This window comes from Marmota monax, unplaced genomic scaffold, assembly GCF_021218885.2.
Source record: "Marmota monax isolate L192 unplaced genomic scaffold, Marmota_monax_Labrador192_F-V1.1 WCK01_AAM20220418_F8-fsc00142, whole genome shotgun sequence".
Lineage (NCBI taxonomy): Eukaryota > Metazoa > Chordata > Mammalia > Rodentia > Sciuridae > Marmota > Marmota monax.
The window spans coordinates 1,885,348-1,908,708 of NW_026692025.1; the positions used below are offsets into that span (position 1 = coordinate 1,885,348).

At 55.4% G+C, this 23,361-nt stretch overlaps 2 protein-coding genes across 3 annotated transcripts in view; one reads left to right on the top strand and one right to left on the bottom strand.

Moving 5' to 3' along the window:
- Window positions 1–6,784, top strand: part of Bcap31 (B cell receptor associated protein 31) — a 28,789-nt gene extending 22,005 nt beyond the window's left edge. For both annotated transcript variants that reach the window (XM_046453188.2, XM_046453196.2), the window contains 4 exons: window positions 3,129–3,264; window positions 4,133–4,256; window positions 5,185–5,285; window positions 6,372–6,784. In XM_046453188.2, coding sequence (XP_046309144.1) covers window positions 3,129–3,264; window positions 4,133–4,256; window positions 5,185–5,285; window positions 6,372–6,410 — 400 coding nt within the window. In that variant the 3' untranslated portion in view covers window positions 6,411–6,784. The remainder of the gene's footprint in view (window positions 1–3,128; window positions 3,265–4,132; window positions 4,257–5,184; window positions 5,286–6,371) is intronic.
- A 4,356-nt stretch (window positions 6,785–11,140) lies between these two features.
- On the bottom strand, window positions 11,141–20,100 carry Slc6a8 (solute carrier family 6 member 8). The gene is made up of 13 exons (XM_046453206.2): window positions 19,808–20,100; window positions 18,074–18,205; window positions 17,038–17,287; window positions 16,496–16,628; window positions 14,942–15,076; window positions 14,748–14,851; window positions 14,528–14,652; window positions 13,817–13,929; window positions 13,569–13,706; window positions 13,387–13,489; window positions 13,194–13,294; window positions 12,949–13,119; window positions 11,141–12,666 (listed from the first exon to the last, which is right to left on the bottom strand). The coding sequence occupies exons 1-13, from the start codon at window positions 20,067–20,069 to the stop codon at window positions 12,526–12,528; spliced, it is 1,908 nt and encodes a 635-aa protein (XP_046309162.1). The 5' UTR covers window positions 20,070–20,100; the 3' UTR covers window positions 11,141–12,525.
- Between the last annotated feature and the right edge of the window lie 3,261 nt (window positions 20,101–23,361).

The following is a 23,361-nucleotide window of genomic DNA, read 5'->3' on the forward strand; positions in this document are numbered from 1 at the left end:
GCCCCAGCTCATGGCAAATTGCTTGTCTTATGTGCTTTGTCTGCTGCCACCGAGGCTCCAAGCCTGATTTGGCTCACCAACAGGGTCTGAGCTGATACTTTCCCACTACTGTCTCTTCTGTTGTGGGACAGATTGGTGAGCACTCTCTGTTTGTGCCTTCCTTAGTGCCAGGCCTGTAGGTGGACATGGGTGTAGCAAGGAGAAAGGGCAGGCTTAGGCCTGATGAGCAGCCTCAAACATGTCCCCTCACTCATCAGGGAGTGTTTCCTATTACAGGAGTGAGGTAAGGTCACCTGGAAGGCCCCTTTTCATTGTGCCAGCTACAGGGGCGTAGAGATGAAAGGTATAGTGCTGGCTCGAAGGTGTTCATAGCCTGGTAAGGCAGCCACATGAACTGAGAAGGATGCAGAAGATTGAGAAAGAACCATGCAGCCCTGTGGATATGTAGGGGGCCACTGTGGGAACACCTAAAGGGCAGGCAGTGGGCTGAGAAAGGCCTTCTCTAGTTGAGCTGGGTAGGAGACACTGCAGCCTGGAGGACTCACCTGCAGAATCAGATGTGTTCTGGGGGTGGTGAAGGCTCCATATTACCCAAGCAATGGCTTGACAGGAGGAGTAGTGGGTGATCTAGGGTAGATGGGAATGCTGGACTGCTGTTGATAGGGAGATAGTACTGGTGGTAGGGATGACTGGTAGGTGACCTAAGAGTCGACAGGGAAGGCCCTGGATGGTGGCCTGGGCTGAGGAGCAAGGAGGGTGGATCCTAAGATGGCTTATGTGTCCACCACCATGGCATGGATGCGTGAAATGATTGGCTCAGAGTAGGTAAGGAAAGGATTGTTTTGGAAAGACTGAGTTTGGAGGTCTCTAGGGACATCCAAGATCTGATGTTTAATGGACAGGTGAATATGAGTCTGAGTGGTGTATAAAACCTTTCAGGTATAAGATTGGTAAGAAGGAAGTTCGAGGTACAGAGCAGACCCCCAAGGAGCAGAGTACTGGGTGGCAGGAGAGGAGCTATGGAAATTGGGGGGACATCATGAGGGTGACTTGTCAGCAGTGCTATATGCTGCAGAATGTGAGTGCAGAATGTGAGGTCTTCAGGGTGGTCACAGGATCTGGCAGTTAGGGGAACACTGGTGGCCCTGCTGGTGGCCTTGACTGGAGTGGGGACAGGGAGAATTATCCAGAATCACAGTTGAATCAATGGATGTTATGGAAGAGAACTGTCCAGGCTGGAGTGGACAATGGGGGTGTCTGCCCTGAGGTGAACCAGGGTGCTCAGCATGTGGGGAACATCTATGATAGTCTCCCAGAGGAAAGGGAACCAGGGCCTGTGCTGGGAACATTCACTGGTTACTGCTGCAAGCCAAAGGCCTTGTTGGGGCTCAGTAGAGCTGGGATTATGAGTGAATACTGCACAGGTCTTGTGCTGGATTCTGTGGGTGCTGTAGCCCAACCAGGAAACTTTCTCAATAGCTAGAGAAGGCCTGAGACAGCACAGAGAAGAGCCTGGGCCCCTGCTGCACTGCCGCTGTCATCACAGTCTGCTGGTTTCCCTGGGTAACTGAGGCAACAGCCGTGGGCATTCCCAGTGGCCACCTGCACTGCCTGAGTGGGGGTTGGGGAGGTAACCCTTAGTCCTGCCTGCCTGTCTATGCTGGGTCCCCACAGGCTCCATCTCTACCACCAGGTGGCACACATGCCCCCTCCCCCCATTTCCAGCTGGGAGGAGGGGCCTCTTCCTCATTAGCACAGGGACCTGCTCAGGAGCCAGTGAGGTCTGTACTGGGGGTTGGGACTAGTCACACTTGCCTTTCTTTCTGGCCTCTCCATGACTTCTGGCCATGCTGCTGTGAGTCAGATGCATGGCTTCTCCCTGGCTCCCGGGGCACTCAGTAGCTCCCTCCACCTTCAGGGCTCCAACCCAGTGGGGGGCAGACTGGTGGGCAGCTGGGGGCTGAGGCAGGGAAACCTGAGCCCTAGGCCACGAGGTCCAGATGCTAATTTTAGAGAGCACATGTCACTGGAAACTCTCCTCTCCTGCCAGGAATCAATGGCCTGGCTCTCCCTGTGCTGCCAGGGGCCCCTGGGAGCCTCTCCCCAAACCAGGAACCATGGGCCTCTCCATCCCATTTGTGCATTCCTGAAAGGGGCTCTGCCAGGGCCCTGGAGAACCCTGGGTCAGGCCAGAGAGAGAGCTCACCTGCTCTGCTTTCCTGTTTTTGCCCACCTGTGCTGCAGGTGGAGATTGACAGAGCATGCCAAGACCTGGCAGGGCCAGAGAGGACAGCGTAGGAGCAGACTGCTGAGGTTTTGAGCAAGAGCGTTTCGTTGGAGTGCCCTGAGGGAAACAACTTTTCTTCCTTTTTCCCTGGGCCTCTACGCGCCTTGCCTGTGTCTGGACTTGGCCCCTTTGCATGACATGGGGAAAGCACCCCTACCCCCATCTTTTTTCTTCCTTTCCCTGCCAGCCCAATCCTACTACTTGGAAAGGGGTCTGCCACCAGTTGCCACCTGTTTTCCTCTCTGCTTTAGATAGGCAGTGGGCACCTGTGCCCATCTTTTATGTAGCAGATGCCTGGATCGTGGGTTTGCAAAAGGGGTTGAGGGGAGAAAAGTCCTTTCTGCCTCATGTCAGGACCCAAGAATAAAGAAAGTATGGTGGTTTCGATTGCAGGCTTTGGAGTAACACAGATATAAGCTGAAATTCCAGCCATGTCCATTTCTCACTCTTGACCCTGTGCACATTACTCTGCTGTACCTCAGTTTCCTCTTCTGTAAAGTAGGAGCAGTCGTAGTAACTACCTTATAAGGTAGATAGAGGATTGGGTGTGGTGTGTTGGCTGTTGTTCTTTTACAGAGGCAAGCCCGGCCTTGTGGGGAGGAGAACTGTGCTGAGGCTTGTCTAGCATGTCCAAGCCCTGATCTGGGACCTTGTGCTGGTAGATAGGCTGTGCCCTGGATGTCCCCAGGCTCCTACTTTGAACCTCCCTGAGACACCTATAAGAGGCCAGCCAAGTCCAGCCTGGAAGCAGGCTGGGGCGGCGGGCAGCCAAGAGGAATTCTTGCCAGCCAATTTGCTCTCTTATTTTTTCTCACTTCTCCCTTTTTGTAAACAATTGCAGCCTGCTTAGGCGCTTGGTGACACTCATCTCCCAGCAGGCCACACTGCTGGCCTCCAATGAAGCCTTTAAAAAACAGGCAGAGAGTGCAAGTGAGGCAGCAAAGAAGTATATGGAAGAAAATGACCAGCTCAAGAAGGTGAGTCCTGCCTTTGCCACCCACTGTGGGATGCTTGGGGTCATGGCCACATTCCCACTGTTAGTAGGCTGGGAATTCTGTGAGACTGCAGCTACCTGAGAAGCTGAAGAGTTGGGCAGAAGCGCAAAGGAGAAGTTGTCAGTGGGGGGAGGGTGTGCCTGCTAGAAGGACCCGGGGTGACTCTGACATCCTCCTCTAGCTCCTAGGGATGAGGTAGAGAACGGGGCATTGCTGCCACTGTCTCCTTTCTATTCTCCAGAAGATGGCTATCAGCCATGACCCTTCAGGAACTCAGGGGCCAATAACATTCTTCAGTGCTAGGGAAGAGGCAGGGACAGGGTTGTTGGCCAAGTCCTCGAAGGCTTGTTAGGAGGTGAGGTGTGAGCCAAGCTCAGGAGTCACCAGTGGGATGTAGCTGGATGGGCAGGGGTGAATTTGGGGTCATTGGCTAAGTGAGCTGCTAGAGCCTGGAGAAAGGAAGGGATGATAAGTGGTTAGTTGGGGATGACTAGCAGAGAGCTCAAGATGACAGCAAGCTGAGACATTGGAGGGACCAGTTAACCCCGTGAAGCTGCTGAGTCTTGCTGGTGAGGAAGGAAGCGGGGCCAGGGGCCAGGGCAGGCAGGGCATGTGGCCTGTGAGCCTGTAGCAGGTGGCTCCACTGACCCTTCTCTGTTCCTCGGCAGCCAGCCACACCCTGGCCTTTGCCTGGAAGCTGGGAGCAAGTGGTGGCCCAGTTCTGTGTTGACATTTCTGAAGGGACAAGTGCCCAGGGCAGCTTGAGGAACTGTGGCTTGGTGGGGAGGATCGAGCTGGAACCTCACCCTCCCTTCCTCCCAGTAACCTGGGCCCTTCATACTTTTTCCAGGGAGCTGCTATGGATGTAGGCAAGTTGGATCTTGAGGATGCTGAGGCAAAGCTAAAGGAAGAAAACAAGAATCTGAAGGCTGACCTGAAGAAGCTAAAGGATGAGTTGGCCAGCACCAAGCAAAGTGAGGGTTGTCTTCTGTGTTCTCTACCCCTTAGAGGCCTGGAAGCTGTGTTGTCTGCTGCTGCCTGTTTTATACCAAAGTATTCATAACAAACCTCACATGCAACCTCAAGATCTGCGTGGAAACACACATAGCACCCTTATGTCTGCCAAACCAAATGCAGCCGAGCTTGGCCCCCAGCTAGGTGGGGCTCAGTGATTTGAGCTGGCCCTGGAGAAGCTCTGGCAGCTGCCCCACATGCCATAGCAGTGTCTGCTGGGGGTTTTCCCATCAAGAAAGACAGGCAGGGGGAACCCAAAGTTGTTTTGGAGCTGCGAACGAAAGGAATGTCAGGGAATGGACAGGAATTCATGGTGGTTTTTTTTTTTTTTTTTTAAATAAACTGGCTTTTTTTGTTTATTTTTAGATATGCTTGATGGTAGAGTGTATTTTGATATATTATGCATACATGGAGTATAACTAATTCTAATTTAGATCTCATTCTTGTGGTTGTACATGATTTAGACTAAGTCAGCTCTTAACTGGCATCTCCCCCTTCATACCCTCCAACAGTCCAGAGTGCCTGTACTTCACATGCTTTGGCTGTGTCTTCATGCTAAGGTGTCATCATCATTAGGGGTTCTTTCTTTGAGTCTAGGATTTTTCTCACTCTCAGGTGTCCCTGAAGGTCACCCCTGCTGAGAGGCTCTGGGGTTCTCTTCTTTAAAAGAACGAAGGAGTTTCTTTGTATTTTTTTTTCCTTCATCTAGCTGTTTTCTTCATCTATGCTCTGGGGGCTATAAAGGCAGAGAGAGGGGTTTTATTTAGAAACAGAAGTAATTGCCCAAGAGACTGCCGGCAGTGTCCTCTGTCTTCAGCAAGTAGGTTTTTCCTCCCTGGTCCCAGTCCTTTAATTTCTTTCTGTCTTCCTCATTTCTATCATTTTCAGAACTAGAGAAAGCTGAAAATGAGGCTCTGGCCATGCACAAGCAGTCTGAGGGCCTTACCAAGGAGTATGACCGCCTGCTGGAGGAGCATGCCAAGCTGCAGGTCAGTGTCTGTGCCTATGCCTGTCAGATATGGGTTAGAGTTAGGGCCTTGTAGCAGAGTTAGTCCCTCTATGTATGGAGGAGTCTGTTGCCTCTGCCCAAAAGGTCCTGCTAGAAGTCTAGGTGACCAGCCAGTGGTAAGCTTCCTCTTCCTGCTTCCTTTGCTGCTAAGTCTGGGCCCAGAGCAGACCCAGCAGCTAGAACCCTTCATGGTGGGGTGTGGCCTGGCAGTGAATGGTGGACACCTGCTGAGGTGGCCCTCCGTGGTAGGTTGGCTCTCTGCTCTGGGCCTTCCTCTTGAGCTCAACCTCAGGGCTCTCAAGAGGGGCTACTCCTTACCTTTCAGACCACCCCAGCCCATGGTATGGGGCCCCATCAAGAATAGATAATGCAGGTCAAACAGTGGGACCTGCTGCTGGCTACCTTTCCCTTGAGGTTGGGGAGAAAGTCTTGAAGGCCACTAATTATGTACTAGTTGCTGCCATTGTCTGCCACTGCAGGTCTGGGCTAAGTCCTCAGGCTAGCCTGGGAACTCCAGGTGCAGCTGGATCTTAGATGGTTTGGAAGTTGGGCTATAGGGCCAGGTAAACACCCTAGTGTTCAAATAGCTTGCCTTGGTGCTTGGCAGTCAAAGCTTAGGTACCACAGTGGGCAAGGAAAAGGGGTAAGCCCCATAGCGGGGATCCATACCCTCAGTGTAGGACAGGCTCTCTGGGAAGGACTTGGGTTTTGAGAGGATCTGTGGAAGGTATGCAGAGTTGGGAACAGCCTGAATCAGGACTTGAAACAAACAGCTTGCTGTTTGTCTGAGAGAGAGGAGATCCTGGTTTTGGTCCAGCTGCTATAAAAACCATAATGGAGGCCTCCAGCTGCTCCCCCAGCTGGAGAACCTCAGTAGTCCTGGCAGTCCTCCACCCTGGCAAGCCTTTGGGTGCTGTCAAGGGTGGGGCACCTTGCTTGCCTGTGTACCTGTCATTTATGGGAGAAGGAAACCAGGCTGAGCCTCTGGGCACATGTAGGGCTAGAGGCTGAAGGGGAGGAATGGGCACTGCCAACCTACTGCTTTGGGGTTTCTGTTTCTTTTCAGGCCTTAGTAGATGGTCCGATGGATAAGAAGGAGGAGTGAGGGCCTGCCTCCTTCTCTGCCTGCAGCTGGCTTCCACCTGGCCTGTGTGCTGCTTCCTGGGAGCCCAGCCTCTCCTCTGGTACTTCGGTTCTCTCCCTCTGCTTGCCTCATTGCCTTCCACAGCCAATAGCTCATTTAGGCCCCTTTCACCTTGCCTGCATATCACAGGGGCCTTGATTGTCGCTCATTCAAGATTGAGTTTGCTGTTGTCCTGCCCTGCTGGGCTGTTTCCACTCTTAGGAGTGTAGAGGGCACTTGTGACCAGCCCAAGTTGAGCCCCTTTGTTTTGCCATGTTTATGTGCTCTGTAGTCCTGCAGGAGTTCTGTGAAGCAGGCCATCTAGTTCTCCTGAGGCAATAAAGGTTATTATCATGTGTGTGTGGTACTTGTGTGTAACTGGGGCTGCCGGGAGGACTGCTACCTCCCCTTGCCACTCCAGAGCAGCCAGGAAGGCATGGCATGGTCTCTGTGCAGCACCCTTCATTTCCTTCAGTTGCTTCCAGCCCCGAAGGCCAGGCTCACACTTGCCCTTAAAGGTCCTGCCCTCTCTGCCCTTCCTCCTTCTCCCCCAGGCCTAGACAGGCCTCACTTTATGGCTCTTGGGGAGTGTCTGTCCTGCCAGTCTCCCTGGGGGTTGGCAGCCATCCTAGGAGCTTGGGAAGCTCGGTAAACCGGCAGGACTTCCTGATGGCAAACTTGCCTGCCTTCTCTGAGTTCCTGTTCATCGCAGTTGGGACAGATACAACGTGGCAGAATGCCACCAGTCACTCCCTGCCCTACCCCCTCCTGAAGGTTTGCAGCATGACCTCTGACTAATGCAGACTGGGAGAGGAGACTTGTCCTTGGTAGTGACCTAGAGCTGGCCCAGGGCAGAGTGAGGCAGTAGAGATGGGCTGTGAATGGGTTGGGGCCTCTCTGCTGACTCCAGCCTTGAGGACACGCTGGGCACAGGCTTGACACTGTGCATTGGCTTGCTGGTGGTTCCCCCGTGGCTTTCCCAGAGCAGACCCTAATGCAGGGTCAGCCTGCAGCTGAACTTCTCTCCAAGAGGGCACAAGAAAGAGCCTATGTCCAATGAGGTGCTTGTCCTCTGTCCCCAACCTCCTCCCTTTGCAGGGTGCCTGCCATGCCTGATATCTGTGAGGATTGGGTGGAAGGGTCGGTGTGCAGGTTGGAGGTACATGTCTTGGAATCAGGGTGATCCCTATAGATGTTAACACTGGCAGGATGGCTGATGGCCAGCTGTGTGTTCCCACTCTTGCCTGCCTAGTTTGGGCCCAGGCCAGCGGCTACCTTTCCCTCACCCTCTCACCCTTCCCTGTGCTCAGAGCGTGGCTGCCTTGGGAAGGGCCCCAGCCCTTTCTCAGCAGTCTAAGAGGTGGTAGCCATGGGGAGAGGGGGCATTCAAGTGACACCCTCTGATTGATATGCCAAGGCTTAGGGCTAGTCCACTTTTCCAGGAAGTGTTCCTGGACTCCTTTGGGCCTCCCCAAGCTTGCCTATGTTTCAACAGGCTGAAGTCCAGACAGCTTCTCCTGCTGTTCCACCCTGGCCCTGGCACAGCCCCTCTCTGCCCTAGCTTCTGAGGCATGTCATCTAATGGGACAGAAGGTGCTGTAGCACTCCATTTTCCCACCCATGTCTCCCACTATACTTCAAGAGACTTGAGAACTAAGAGCTCTTGTTGATTTCCATGTCCTGACCCCTAGGGAGGGAGCAGATTCCCGAGTAAATGGCACCTGTCTGCTACTGCAGAATCCAGTTTAAATGGCACACCTCTGTGAAATTGCCTTTTTGTGATGTCACTGTTTTCTGTGTCTTTGGCATTGTGGCATGTGGCTTGGAGGGCATTTGGCCTGAAGGCGAGAACAGCAGACCAGGATTCTTACCCAGGCAAAAAACTTGGCTGCTGAGAGCTGTTTAGAAGTTGATGGGGCCCTGAGGGTGACACTGGCTGTTGGCTCCTTCTGATGGGTGGAGTTGGTTAGGCACAATATATAGGGCCTAGGACACCCTGGGAGAGATCTAACTCACATTTAGGGCCTTTGCAGCTGTGGAAGAAAAGGTGGCAATTGGGGAGCAGTGAGCAGGCAGGGGTTCTGTGGAGAGGGGAACTGGGAAACTGCTGAAGAGAAAGATGGCAGGGAGGCTATGCAGGCTCCCACTTGCCTACCTGAAGACTGTGCTTCCCATTCTGCACATGACAAAACTGGGGCTTCCTGGCTTCCCTCCTGCCCATGGTGCCACACGCTTATTGAAGGCTGCCTTCTGCATGTGTTGAATGTCCCCTCCCTCTGAGGACCTGTCTGAACTGATTATTCTCTGCCTCCCTTTGCTTTTTTTTTTTGGCAGGGGGTGGTGGGGGCGTTGTACTGGAGAGTAAACCCACAGCCTCATGCATACTAGGAAAGTACTGTGCCACTGAGCTACACCCCTATCCATTTTTAAATTTTATTTTTGATACAGTCACCAAGTTGCCCAGGCTGTCCCCTGAACTTGTGATTCTCCTGCCTCAGCCTCCTGAGTCACTAGGATTATAGGTGTGTGCCACTGTGCCCAGTGGAATGGTATTCATATATAACAGAAAACATTATCATCTCCATTTTTTGGTTTGGTTTTTTATTGTTAGTTGTTCAAAACATTACATAGTTCTTGACATATCATATTTCATACATTTGATTCGAATGGATTATGAACTCCCATTTTTCCCCCGTATACAGATTGCAGAATCACATCGGTTACACATTCACGTTTTTACATACTGTCATATTAGTGTCTGTTGTATTCTGCTGCCCTTCCTATCCCCCCTCCCCTCCCCTCCCCTCTCTCTACCCCATCTATCGTAACTCATTTCTCTTGTTTTTTTCCCTTTCCCCTCACTTCCTCTTATATGTAATTTTGTATAACAATGAGGGTCTCCTTCCATTTCCATGCAATTTCCCTTCTCTTTCCCTTTCCCTCCCACCTCTTGTCCCTATTTAATGGTAATCTTCTTCTCATGCTCTTCCTCCCTGCTCTGTTCTTAGTTGCCCTCCTTATATCAAAGAAGACATTTGGCTTTTTTTTTTTAGGGATTGGCTAGCTTCACTTAGCATAATCTGCTCTAATGCCATCCATTTCCCTGCAAATGCCATGATTTTGTCATTTTTTAATGCAGAGTAATACTCCATTGTGTATAAATGCCACATTTTTTTTATCCATTCATCTATTGAAGGGCATCTAGGTTGGTTCCACCATCATCTCCATTTTTAATTGCACACATAGTCCAGTGGTATTAAACACATCCACATTCTGCTTCTATTGCCACCATCTGTCTCCAGAATTGCTCATCTTCCTGCATTGAAACCTTGTCCCTGTTAGACACTAAGTCCCCATTACCCTCCCCCCAGCCTCTGGCATCTACCATTCTACTCTGTCTCTATGGATTTGGCTGCTGTAGGGACCTCCTGTGAGAGGAATCATGCAGTGTTTGTCCTTTTGTGACTGGCTCATTTCACCGAGCATCATGTTCTCAAGGGTTATCCATGTTGAAGCATGTGTCAGAATTTTCTTTTTTGGGGGGTAGGGGGGTGGGTACTGGGGAGTGAACTCAGGGGCACTTGACCTCTGAGCCACATCCTCAGCTCTATTTTGTATTTTATTTAGACAGGGTCTCGCTGAGTAGCTTAGCGCCTCACCATTGCTGAGGCTGGCTTTGAACTCAGGATCCTCCTGCCTCAGCCTCCCGAGCTGCTGAGATTACAGGTGCATACCATAGCACCCAGCCAGAATTTTCTTAGTCTTTGAGGTGAAATAATATTCTATTTTATGGACATGCCAAACTTTATCCATTCATATGTCTCCGGACACTTTGGTTCCTTCCACCCCCTTGTTAATCCCAATGCAGTCAGGCTCCTCCCCCAAACCTTTTGTCCAGGTCTCCATGATCTCATTGCCAGAACCAGCAAGTGCTTTAGCACTGTATTCCTTGACCAGGAGCAGTAGCCAGCAGAGCAGGCCATTTTCTCCTCTATGAAACTTGCAGGGTGGCCTAGGACCCTGTGCTTGGGCCCTGTCTCCCTCTATACCTATCCACCTCACCCTCTACTGTGAACCCATGGATACTCAGGCCAGACTTTCCATAACTGCACATTCTGGTGTCCAGCTGCCAACTAGACATCTCCACTTGGATGACACTTCCTGGATGACACACCCAAAGCCAACTCCCAATCATCCCCATTGCAGGACCTGGCAATGCCAGTCTTCCTGTGGCTCAGAATATCTGGTGTCCTCCTTGACTATTCAATTCTGCATCCCAGAATTGCCGGCCCTGCCCTCAAAGTAGACACCAATCTGAAGATGTTATACCCCTCCATGACTACTACCACTTGGGTCCAAGTACCACCCCTCACTTTCTTCAGATCTTAGGTCACCTGCTCTGTGACACATTCTTGGGCAACCTCTTGAATTCAAAATTCCAGTGGCATGGTTATACACCCATCCTCTACTGGATATGCTCCTGAGATGACCATTACCCTCTTCCCTTGTGTACACTGGATCCAGGGGGCTGAGGCTTTCTGCAGCTTCCTTTCTTGCTCTATTCCCAGCTCCTGGAACGGTGCTGGGTGCAAAACCTTCAGAACAGGTCCTTGCGGAAGGCAGCAGCTAGAGCTGGAGGGAAGCCCCCTATATCTCTTGCATCCCAAGCCAGACCCCCTTTCAGAGAAGCAGAGGCAGAAGCAGGAGCCAGCTTTGGAAAATGACGTGTTTTTATTGCTATGTTTGCAGTGGCTTTTTAGCACAGTAAGAACGTCCCTGCAGCCCTGTGCCCTCACTCAGCCCCACTCCTCCAGCCTAGGTCTCTGGGTGGGGTAAGCCTTTCTAGGGGCCACTAAGCCATTTGGGGCTAGATGGGACACAGAGGTGGGTTAAAGCTGCTACACGGAAGACTCAAGATGTGGAAAGTGCATCAGCCTTAAGCTTGGAAGTGGGAGCTGTGCCCGGGATCCCTTCCCTGGGCTATGCCCATGGATGATCCCTGCAATGGAGCCCAGCCCAGGGAGCAGGGTGTGGGCAAGCCGGAGCATGCCAAGTGAGCAGCCCCAGATCCTGGGACAGAGTGCTGCAGCCTCCCCCTCCCACAGACTTGGGGACAAAGGAGCAGTATGGGGACACCTTTGAGGCCCCCACCATGCACTTTCCCACCCCAGTGTGGGGCTGGGGGCCACACACGCACATCCACTCAACAGACTCACACGCTCAAACAGCTTGAAGCTTTTGTTTTGCCTATGAAAATTAGATCTATAAATTCACACTCCTTGGCTAGGGGCAAGAGGAAGGATGGGCTGAGAGGGAAGGGAGTGGTAAGGAGAGGGGATGGTTAGGGCTCTCTTTTTAGAAATATACAAGCAGAAATCTCACTCCTCAAGTTTTTATAAAATGTGCAAAATACAAGCCTCTGTTGCCCAGAGGCACAGTTAACATCTGGTATTCGCTAAGAGAGATCTACACATCCTCTACACTCACACGTGCACTCGGACCCAAGCTCACACAATTGATATTGGTGGCAATTGGCGCAGGAACCAGAAGGTTCCATTGCTGGCTGGCTCTCTAAGCTTCTAGAACAGGGATGGGGTGGGGAGAGGGGTGCAGTCCAGCTTAAACATTCACCTAGGATCCCCTGCACACCCCTCCCCCCCATCCTGCCTCCCCCTTCCCTCCTGTTCCCCAAGCTACCACTGCTGCTTCTGGGGGTGAGGGGCCACCCAAGGATGTTTAACAGAGCAGAGCCTAGGGATGGGGGCAGGATGGGCCTAGCAGTGGTAGGAGATGGGTCCTGGACACTGAGAGGAGAGTTGGGAGGCTGGGCCTGGGAGCAACACATGGACCAGCTTGGCTAGGGCCCAGAGGTTGGGGGGAGAGGCATCTATTTTTGGTGGGTTGTGATATTTTTGGCGTTTTATTAAAAATGGAAAAAAGTTATTTTAGCACTCAAGGTGCTTCCTCCCCTCCCCCCAGGCAGACCCCAAAACTTGTCAGGGAAAGGCAAGCCCCCTGGAGGGGTGGGGTGGGGGCTAAAGCAGGGGCTGCTATGGCTACCAGAGGATGAGCTGGTGATATGAGCTGGGGTTGCCCGTCACATGACACTCTCCACCACGACAACTTTGCTGCTCTCGGACACTGGAGTCAGGGTGGTCAGGCCCCTGACATCTGCATCCTGAGCTCTGTACTCCAAATGGTGGAGGCCCCAGATAGGCTGGGTCAGGTGCTGCCAGCGCTGTGGAGAGGAAGACATATTGAGCACCCCCAAGGGTCACTACTCCCCATGCAATGGTTTCTGCCTCTCTCCAATTTCTACCACCTGCCACTAAATTAGGGCTGCTCCTCCAAGGGTACCCTTCAAAGCTTCAGTCTCTGCACCAGAAAACAGGGATGGGTGGGTATTTTCCTCAGAGGGAAGGAAGCTAGATGTGGGCCCTGTTCCCCTGCCATCACCCCTAGCCCAAGGTGGCCAATCTTCAGGTTGATCACCTGGAGGGAGGGTTGGAATAGGTCTTACCTCTGCCATGGTTCCCTTGGCCCTGAGGAGACAGCCCAGCAGGTAGAGGGGCACACACAGCATGGAGGAGAGTGCAAAGGCCCAGCCCATGGCCTCGCCCCACCACGGGTACACGTAGGTATTGTTGTAGACCAGCGGCTCATAGTACACAACATTGAAGATGAAGATACCCTGTGGACATGGACACCTGCAGTCAGCGTGGCTCTCCATACTGCCTTACCTGCCCAGCCTTTCCCAGCCCTTACCATGCAGACCAGCGGGGTAAAGAAGGACCAGCACCATTTCATCCAGGGGCAAGGTCGGTACCCAATCATACAGGCAATGTCATCCATGAAGCGATCAGCTCCTGGGGTTGGGCAAAGCAACAGGGCCCAGAGCTGGAGACCACCTGCCCCCACCTTACCTCATATCCCAGCCCAGCCCTTGGCCCAGACTTACCATACACCCAGGCTACCACCACACACTCCCAGAAGGCCTGCCAGAGCAGGGTGGTGCCACTGGCTGAGTAGTAGTCAAACAGCTGGAAGACATACATCCCACCCTGGGGGATGGAGACAGGTTAAGGAAGATGGTGGCCATTGGCTGAAGACCACTGGCAGCCCCACCTGGCCCCCACTCACATCTGTCACCATGGAGAGGTCGATGACAAAGCAGAGGGCGCAGCAGAGGGCCACGGAGATCTCCCTTTGGAAACGGAAGTAGTAGGAAGCCGGGAGGAGGTCGAGGAGGCCGGTGATGAAGCCCTCCACACCTACAAACTGTGGCCAGGGCAGCTCAGGCCTAGCCCTCTCCCTACCAGCACTTCTTGCCCAGTTTTCCAGGCCCCTGCCCACCAGCCCCAGCTCCTGTCCTGGAGCACCCCGCAAACCTGGCTGTCCAGGCCGAGCAGCAGCAGCATGAAGAAGAACAGAGCAGCCCAGAGTGGGGCCACAGGCATCAGCGTGACAGCCCGGGGGTAGGCGATGAAGGCCAGGCCTGGCCCTGAGGAGTAAAGGTGCAGGGTGAGCTGGCACCCCCCTGAGCTGTGCATGCCCTGAACCTATCTTGATGCTCTTGCTTACATGGCCTTCAGAGACACCAGAGACACAGGCAAAGCCTGGGCACCTAGGGGCCAAGAGCTACACCCTCCAATTACATTTGTTTCTAGGCATGGCCAGGCACACCCAGGCCCCTGCAGGCACCTCATACTGTCTGAAGGCTCAGCAGGACCCCACCACCATGTAAGTGGGGCATCTGGCTCAGGCTTTTTCCTGGGTTCCAGCAGCCATCACTGTCACAGGTCTCTGGTTCCCCTAGGTGAACCAGCAGGGCTGCAGGAGACCCTTTTTCCCTCCTGAAGCCCTGGGACAACTACAAAGACACACCCTGTGGCCCTTTTTGAAGGGTGGAAGGGGGTTCCTTGAGCTGCCAAAACAGCTGTGCCTCACAGTGGCTCTGCCTGCTGCCCTCTGGCACAGAGCAATCTGACAAGCTCAGCTGAACTTGTCTGTCACTTTTCAGAACTGGTTTGCATGTGTTTGCATGTCATACATCAGGACAGTGTTGCCGCTCTGGAGGAGGGCAGAAGCTGAGGCTTTACCTGATTCAGCCACTTTGGAGATATGCACGCCCTGCTCTGTGGCCATAAAGCCCAGGATGGAGAAGACCACAAAGCCAGCAAAGAAGCTGGTCCCGCTGTTGATGAGTGCTAGGATGATGGCATCCCTGGGTGGTGGAGAGGGGGACGGAGTAAACTGGTTAGATCTCCTGGTGCTCCCAGGCAAGGGAGGACAGAGGTGGGCCTGGGCTGTGGTGCTTACTTGTAACAGTTGTTGTTGAAGCGGTTATAGCTGCCCAGGGCTGTGAGGGCCCCCAGGCCGATGGCGTAAGAGAAGAAAATCTGGGTCCCAGCATCTATCCATACCTGGAGATGGGTCAGGAAAGAATGGGCATGAGGGCCCCAGCCCAGTAGCACCATCTCCCACTCCTATTGCTTCACAGGTCCTCCCCTCACCTGAGGTGACCCCAGCTTTGACCAGTCAGGTTTGAGATAGTAGATGATGCCATCCAAGGCCCCAGGCAGTAGCACTCCACGCACCAGCAGCACGACGAGGACCACATAGGGGAATGTAGCAGTGAAGTACACGATCTGAAGGGGTGGGATGTTCAGAAGGGCCTGTGCCCCTACCTCCCCCTGAGCCTGGCATCTGACCAGGGGAGCCATGGTGTGCCCTTGTGCTCAGAGGGAGGGTGGGCACTGGTGCCCCATTCTTCTCAGAGCTAGGGCTCCCCTGAGGGAAGACAGAGGCCTGGGCAGCTCTACAGCAAGCACAGGCCAGCTGCAGAGGGAGGGGAGAGACTAGACCGTGCCTCTTACAGAGGAGGATCCTTAGGCACATCTAATGTCTTGCAGGGAAGGGCGCTCACAGGGAGTGAGTGAGCCCATGTGCACTCAGTCCCGAGGATCAGAATTGAGGCAGCTTCTGGGGTTTGTCCATGCAAGACTGGGAAGGTGTTGGGGTGTGGGGATGAATGAGCAAGGAGTCTAATGCTGGCAGTGTAGCATGGGGTGACAAGCCATGTCCCTCTCAGAGCCCTGTGGGGCCTCAAACTCCAGGTCATCCTCTGTACAGAGGTAGGGTCCTTACTAGTTGAGGATTCTAACTGGGCCACACAGAAAGGAAAGGGAAAGGGGAAAAGGTGTGGCTCAGAGGTAAAGCACTTGCCTATTAAATATAAAGAACCTGGGTTTCATCCCCTGTACTTTTTAGAGAAAGGGACAGCAAAGGCCTCTGCTTCCTTGCCCAGTATCCAAGCTCTGGGGACCCTACTGTGAATGCATCCAGTCCTACCCTCCAGGGACTGACCTGGCCATTTCCCACAGTGACACACTGTCCTATTATGTATCTGTTCATGCATTGGTCTCCATCACCTGACAACCCCTGAAGGAGGAAGTGTGTGAAGATTTCCCTCCGGGCCCTCAGCACTGGAAACCATAGACCAGGTCCACCCAGACCATAGAAACAGGCTGAGGCAGTGAGGAAGGAATAAAGGAACTAAAGAGGGAAAGAATGTGAGGGTGGGGACAGAGGATGGGCACAGGGAAGGAAGGAGCAGCTACTGCATGGGCCTTTCCCCTCCGGAGTGAAGGCTGCTGCTCCCTGGATTGGGAGGGTAGGATGGAATATCCTGTGATGGGGTGTGATAAAGTGGTCTGGATTGAAGGACCTCTCCTTTCCTTAGTCCTTAGTTCCAGTCTGGACATCCCCCTTTTTTTTTTTTTTTTGGTACTGGGAATTGAACTCAGGGGCACTCAACCACTGAGCCACACCCCCAGCCCTATTTTGTATTTTATTTTGAGACAGCATCTCACTGAGTTACTTAGTGCCTTGTTAAGTTGCTGAGGCTGGCTGTGAACTCACGACCCTCCTGTCTCAGCCTCCTGAGCCACTGGGAATACAGGCATGCACCACTGTGCCTGGCTGGACATCCCATTTTGTAATGTCCTTGCAGGGACACACCTCTCCCAGGGCAATGCTGGCCCCACCCTGCCCACATCCAGCTGTACCTTTCCTGTTGACTTGACTCCCTTCCACACACAGAAGTAGACCAGGACCCAGCAGGCCAGCAGACATAGGGTCACCTCCCAGTTGAGGGCCCCTGGCACCTCCAGCCCTGCAGAGAGCCTCAAGACTTTGTTCCTAGGGGAAGAGAAGGAGGACACCTGTGGGCCCTGCCAGCAGAGGGCATAGTGGATGGGATATGCCCCCAGGAATGGTGGCTCCTCTGTCCCACCTACAGACCCTGGTCCAGGTCTTGTAATGTGCCTGGAGCTTGGCAGCCCCCGGCTTGTGTGCTGCCAGCTGACCCCACCCACACCCCCTGCACACACGCAACCCCAGCTCCCTCACCAAGTGGGTCTGGTGCAAGAACAGTGACAAGTGTCACTGAAGGAGCAAGCCCCACAACCCCCAGTAGCAGGCCTGGATACTCCTCTAGAACAGGGAGAGGCAGGGCCTGGAGTGGCTGTTCCTGCATCCCTGGCTATGTTTCCGCAGGACTGGACTACCTGTGGGGGACTGTAGGGATGGGATGGGGCACCAGACTCACTCCCAGAACTCGATGACAGGGGACCGACGATCAGCAAGCTGGTCACACGTGAGATTGGCCAGGCTGGCATTGGCACAGTCTTCGTGGCGAAATATCTCCACACAGTCAGGAGTGTTCCAGGTGTGGCCACACGTGGCCCAGGGCAGAGTGGTAGTGAAGGACTTTACCAGGTAATAGAAGCCCCAGGCCAGCACCATGATGTAGTAGGTGTTGCAGTAGAAGACGATCACCATGGAGGCATAGCCCAGGCCTGGGGGTGAGCCAGGGCTTCCTTTACGTGTGGGCTCTGCTCTGGCTACCTCCAGGGCTGCTGAGCCCCTAAGAACCGCTCCCTGTGTCCACATCCTCCCCTTCCCCTATCCTCCCAGGGCCTGTGCCATTGTGCTCCATAGACTTCTCCGAGCACCCGGAGCCCCCCTGTGTGTCCCAACAGTGTGCCGCCTCCCCAGTCTGTCCCCCATCAACACTCCCCCTGCTCCTTGTCCACCTTCTGTTCTTCATCTCCCCCATCCACTCCAGAGCCAAGGTGGAACCCTCCCCGCCTGCCCCATCTGGTCACTAGTCTGTCAATTCTCCAGCTTCGGGTACCTGGCCCCTCTCCTAGGTCCCACTGCCACCACTGTGGTCACTGGAGGCAAGATCTCCACCTGGCCTCCCAGCAGCCTCCAGTACAAAGCAGCTGGGGGAGATTTTTAGTAACCTGAGGCAACATGGGAGATAGTCATCCTCCCTCAGTGGACAACTGGGCAAGTTACTTCCCCTCTCCATGCCCTGCTTCCTCAATAACAATAGTAAGACCTCCCTAATAAACCAAGCATGTACAGCAGGTCCTGTCCCCAGTCTCCCCAAGTTTGCTATATGGTCTGCACATCCTTCATATTGGCCCTTGAGACTGGGGGCCATCACCTGTCCCCAGGCCAGGACAGAACAAGATCAAGTGGGTGCCAATGTGCTCTGTTCCCTAGCCCTCACCCTAATAATGGGAAAGGGGAGGAGTCCCTGGGGGGAGGATAGGAACTGGCCCAGGGCTGCTCACCTTTGAATAAAGGACAGATGTTCCAGACGTTGATGCTGCCGGCCTTCATGAACTGGCCCAGTGAGATCTCCAGGAAGAAAATGGGGATTCCTCCGACCAGGGCAATGAGGACATAGGGAATAAGGAACACACCTGGGGAAAGAGCCATGGGAGGGGGTTCAGAAGACAGACCACAACAACACCTCTCAGTACCCCACGAAGACCATGGGCACTGGCACAGGGTAGCCCCAAGCCAGAAGCAGATCGAAATTTGTCAGCCAGCCTATCCAGGCCTAGCTGGCTAACCCAGACTTCAGAAGCCCTAGGAAATCCAGGTGGAGCCCCAGCTCTGGCCTCTACTCTGGTCCCATAACTTCCCACTGGGTGAATCAGTGCACGGATGGTCGCTGACTCAGAAGCCCAAGGTGAACAGTCTTTGGGGGTGGGTTCTGGATCTGTTGAGAGGAGGGACTATAGCTTCCCCTGGCCATTACAGCCCAGTCCCTGTGTGGGCCATGTCCATGGAGGTTCCATCCCCCTGGACACCTAGAGTGACCTAATGGGCATGGAGGACATGCACTCATGCATGCAGGCCATCCCTTGTGCCAGTTTTGCTTGCCGGGCAGCAGCTGGAGGAATGGCGAAGACACGTGGTCAGGCCTGGGGGCTTGTCCAAAGACAAGGAGGGGGTGAGTGGGTGGCGGTCCTTTGCTGTTGGGGGTGTCTGTGTACAAGGACAGAGGAGGACAGGTGGAGGAAAGGGACCAAGTTAAGCACAGCAAGCTCCAGTGAGCCAGGCTCTGGAGGAGGCAGGCAGGGTATAGTCAGAGATAGTCTATCAGTAGGCTGGGTAGGTGGCAGAAGGGGAGCTGGGTACCAGCAGTCCCTGCCCACTCCCCCGTACTTCTCTCTACTACACTTGCTCCTGGCTCAGCTTTCTCCACTATTCACTGGCCAAGTTAACTGCAGCCTGCCAGGCTCCTAGTCCCAGCATCCTTCTTGTGTGTGACCTTGGGCAAAGGCCTTCCCTCTGGGCCTCAGTTTCCCACCCATCACATAGTTGCTCTACTTCCCAGCGACCCAGTGCTGCTTTGCAGTCACAGGACACATGTGTGTCCATCACTGTTGCTAAGCTGGGCTTCAGCGGATGCGCATGGGGTGTGCATGCCGGTGTGTCCAGCGGAGGCGCCAGGCGGGCCAGGCCGCAGGCTTCCCAAGCCTGGCTCAGGCACCCAGTGTTCCAGGCCCAGGCCAGAGGGGAGGGGAGGGAATGTAAGAGAAGAGAAGGGAGGGGAGGGGAGGACATGGGGGAGGGACAGAGTGGCCCATTGTGTGTGTGTGTTCGTGTGTGCACACGTGGGGGGCCCACACAATGTGCCATTTGTGTCTGATCCGTGGGGGCAGCCAGGACTCCTCACCTCTTGGAGCCCCTCTAGTGGGCAGGCTTCCCCTTCCCATCTCAGTGACCAATCGCTCTGGGCCTCAGCTGGGAGTCTGGGGGACAGCTCCTCAGTTCGGCAGGAGGCTTGCCGGCCGCCTCCCCCCACAGTGCCAGGCACATGACTGGCGAGGGGGGTGGAGGCCACCGAGCTGTGCCACCCAGCGGCCCAGCCGGCGAGGGGCACCTCGGCCTCCGTGCACCCTGGGGGGCCTCCCCACCCCCTGGACTTCGCCCCTGGGCTTCGATGGGCCGGCGGCAGGCTGGGGGAGGGGCCACGGCGAGGAGCGGGGATGAAGCGGGGCGGGGGCGCTTACCTCCGCCGTTCTTGTAGCACAGGTAGGGGAAGCGCCACACGTTGCCCAGGCCCACGGCGAAGCCCACGCACGACATGATGAAGTCCATCTGGCGCGTCCAAGTCTCTCGTGGTGGTACAGCCAGGCGGCCGCCAGGCGCCCCCAGGCCGGCGGGGCCATCGCCCTTGGCCGGGGCCCCGTCGGGCCCGGGCGCGATGAGGGGGCCCTTCTTCTCGTCGCCGGACACGCTGTAGATGCCGTTCTCAGCACTCTTCTTCGCCATGGCCCAGGAGGGCCGCGCGGCCGGGCCGGGGGTCGCGGCGCCTCGCGGGGGCGGGCGGGCAAGGGGCGCCGGCGGCACCCGGGGGAAGGGCCCCGAAGGCGCGGGCCCGCCCGGGGGCCTCGGGAGCGGCCGGGCCGGGGGACGGGGCGGCGGGCGGGCGGGCGGGCGGGGTGCGGGACGGCGGGGGCGGCGCAGTCAGAAGCAGTCCACGAAGCACTTGAAAGTGAGCCTGAAGAATCTCATGTGTGTCGGGGGCCCGGGGGCGCGCGGGCGGCGGCGGGGCTCGGCCGGGCGGCGGCGGCGGCGGCTCCCGAGGCTCCTGCCCGCGGCTCCGGCGGCGGCGGCGGCGGCGGTGGCTGCTCGCCCGGCGTGAGGCTCAGCCTAGCGGGGCGCGGGCGGCATCGGGCGCCCACTGTTTGCAAGTGGCGGCCGGAGCAGGGGCCTGTGGCCCGCGCCCCCCGCCCCGGCCCTCGCCGGCAGCGGCTGCACTCCTCGTCCGCGGCTCCCGCGGCTCTGGCGGCTCCGGCGGCTCCAGCGGCCCGGGCGCGCCTCGCCCCCTCCTTCCCGGCAGCGGCTCAAGCCGCTCTCGGGGCCGCGGCGGGCTCAGAGACTCGCCACCGCACTCCCACCGTCCCTCTCTTCCCCGATGCGACCGGCCGCTGCTTAAGAACCGACTCCCGGGTGATGTCACTGTCGCCCCACCCCCACGACGGGGCTGGTCCCCCTCCCCCCTCCATCCCTCGCTCCCGCCCTCCCCGTCACTCCGCCCACCTCCTCCCGCCCTCCTCCCGAGAAGAAGACGCGGCTCCAAGCACTGGCAGGATGGCTGCTACCTGGGGTGCCGTCCAGCACCGCCCTTCCCTGGGGCTGAACCGCCCCTCTCCCAGGGCTCACCTGGCCCCGGCCCGGCCCACTTCTCCCCTCTGTCTTCTTACTGGCCCTTCCCAGGTCTGGGAAGACGGCTCCCTTGGCCCGCTTCCAGCCATCCTTGGCTCTCCCTCTCCCCCTCTCTCTGTTCCTTCCAGACTGGAGTCTTTCCCTCCTGCTCGAGATCGGTCCTGATCGCCCCATCTCGAGCCCTTTTCTGGCTCCCAGCTGGGATTTGGACAGTGTTGCATACTCAAGTCTAAAGCTTGCCAACTCCCTGCCCGAAAAGGGGTCCAGGGTGCTTTGAACTTCCGAAGGGCTGGGCTCCCAGCTGGCTGGAGGGATAGGGTTGGAGGTGTATCTACATCCACGTGAGCTGCTGGGCGGTCTGTCCTCCCCAAGAGTATAGCCCTGGAAGCTGGAGGTGGGATCTGAACTTGGGCTAACCGATTTTTGTGTCTCCAAAGTGGGCAAAGAGGAACCTGTTTGACAAGTAAGGGTACACTTTGTCTCCAAGATAGGTGGACTGCATGATGATCCCTGCCACCCCACCCTTCCCTGGAGTGGGCCGCTAAGGGCGTGTGACCTGCCAGACTGGGGCAGGAATAGGATAAGGCTGCCCTCTGGTGCCTGGCCGGTGCACAGACCCTCCCCCAAAGGCCTCTGCTTGGAGGACCCAGCTCCCCAGCCTGTGCTTCTGTCCACAGGGACCTGCAGGCCTCCCCAGTAAAGGCAAGGTTGTTGTGAATTTTCCTAGGGCCAAGACTACACTGAGAGTGGGTGGGGAAGGAAGGAGTGGTTATTGTCCTGTCTGGGAAAATAAAGTGTGCTATGCTCAATCCCAGGCTCCCTGATTTAATCTCAGACACTGGAGTCCCCAGATGGCTCATCCGGTTAAGCTAAGCCTGCAGTCATCCGGTCAGCTTTAGGAAGAAAAGCAATTCTGGCCTGAGCCAGATTGTGCCTGTAGGTGAGGGAGGGGCAGCATCTCCACCCCTCTAGCAGGAGGAGCCTCAAGAGGTGTGCCTCCTCCCTTGTGCTTAGGCTAGGAGGAGGGTAGAGATAGCAGGGTCACATTGCTCATCAGAGGGCTCTAACTTGGGTCTTCTTTGGCTCAGCCTGGAACTAAATCCTATCTGGAGACAAAAAGATTTTTAAGAAAGTGACCCACAGATGGGATGAAAGAGTTGTGGCCAGCTGGATGTGGTGACACTTGCCTGTAATCCCAACGACTTGGGAGGCTGAGGCAAGAGGATCACGAGTTTAAAGCCAGTCTCAGTAAAATTGAGGCACTAAGCAACTTAGTAAGACCCAGTCTCTAAAAAAAAAAAATACAGAATGGGCTGGGGATGTGGCTCAGTGGCCGAGTGCCCCTGAGTTCAATTCCTGGTATCTGCCCCCCCCCCCCCCGCAAAAAAAAAAGAGCTGAGGCCATCCAGAGATCCAGGACAGAGAATGTTTAAGAGACACAAGAAGAGGATCCCATGAAGTAGACAGCAAGAGGACAGAGTGGGGGTGTGATGTCCACAAAGGAGGACAGTGGCTGCAGCAGTGACCTGGGTGAAGCTGCTTGAAGGAAGCACTGTGGGCAGTGCCAGGAGAACCAAGTGAAGAAGTAAGAAGTGGAGGGGTGTGTGCAACTCTCAAAAACTGCTTGTCCAGAGAGCAGGGGTGGGAGGTAGAGAACATGGTGAGCTGGTGACACTTTGGGGAAATGACCACTGCTGTAGGGAGGGCAGAAGGTGAAGAGAGCAAGGCCAGGAGCCAAAGGTGGGCACATTCCTCTGCCATATGACAGCCAGCTGGCTAGGGAGGCATGTGCTAAGGCCAGTGGCAGGAACATGAGGGAGCTGCCACTTGGGACTGCCATTGTCTCTGTGGGGGACTGGCTGAAGGTTGCTGGAAACAGAAGAATGATTTTTGTGAGCCCTGAGACCTCCACCTTCATGGGGGTGGCATGTCCAACAGGCCCCCCCAGACCCGACTCAACAGGGACACACCCTCCCAGCTCCCTACCAACCTAAGAGACACCCAGGCCTCCTTGTGGGCCTGCTATAGCCAGCCCCTCCCACATTCATCGACAAACCCCCATTGTCAATAGGGCCTGCAGAGCCCTCTCCAAACCCTTCTGCATTCCACTCACTTCTGTGGACCCCACTGGCAGCCAATGACTAGGAGCCCCATGGCTCTCTGGAACCCTGCAGTGGCCCCCCTCCTCATGGCCCGGTACAGCCCCACACTACATTCTTCTCTCAGCAGCCAGAGGGACCCTGTGGAAGCATGAATCCAACCAGTCCCTCCTCAGTCTGATCTCCTTCTCTAGGCTTTTCTGGAAATAAAACTAAATTCCAGACTGGGGGTGTAGCTCAGTGGTGTGTTTGCCTAGCCTGGGCAAGGTCCTGGGTTCCATTCCCAGTGCTGCAAA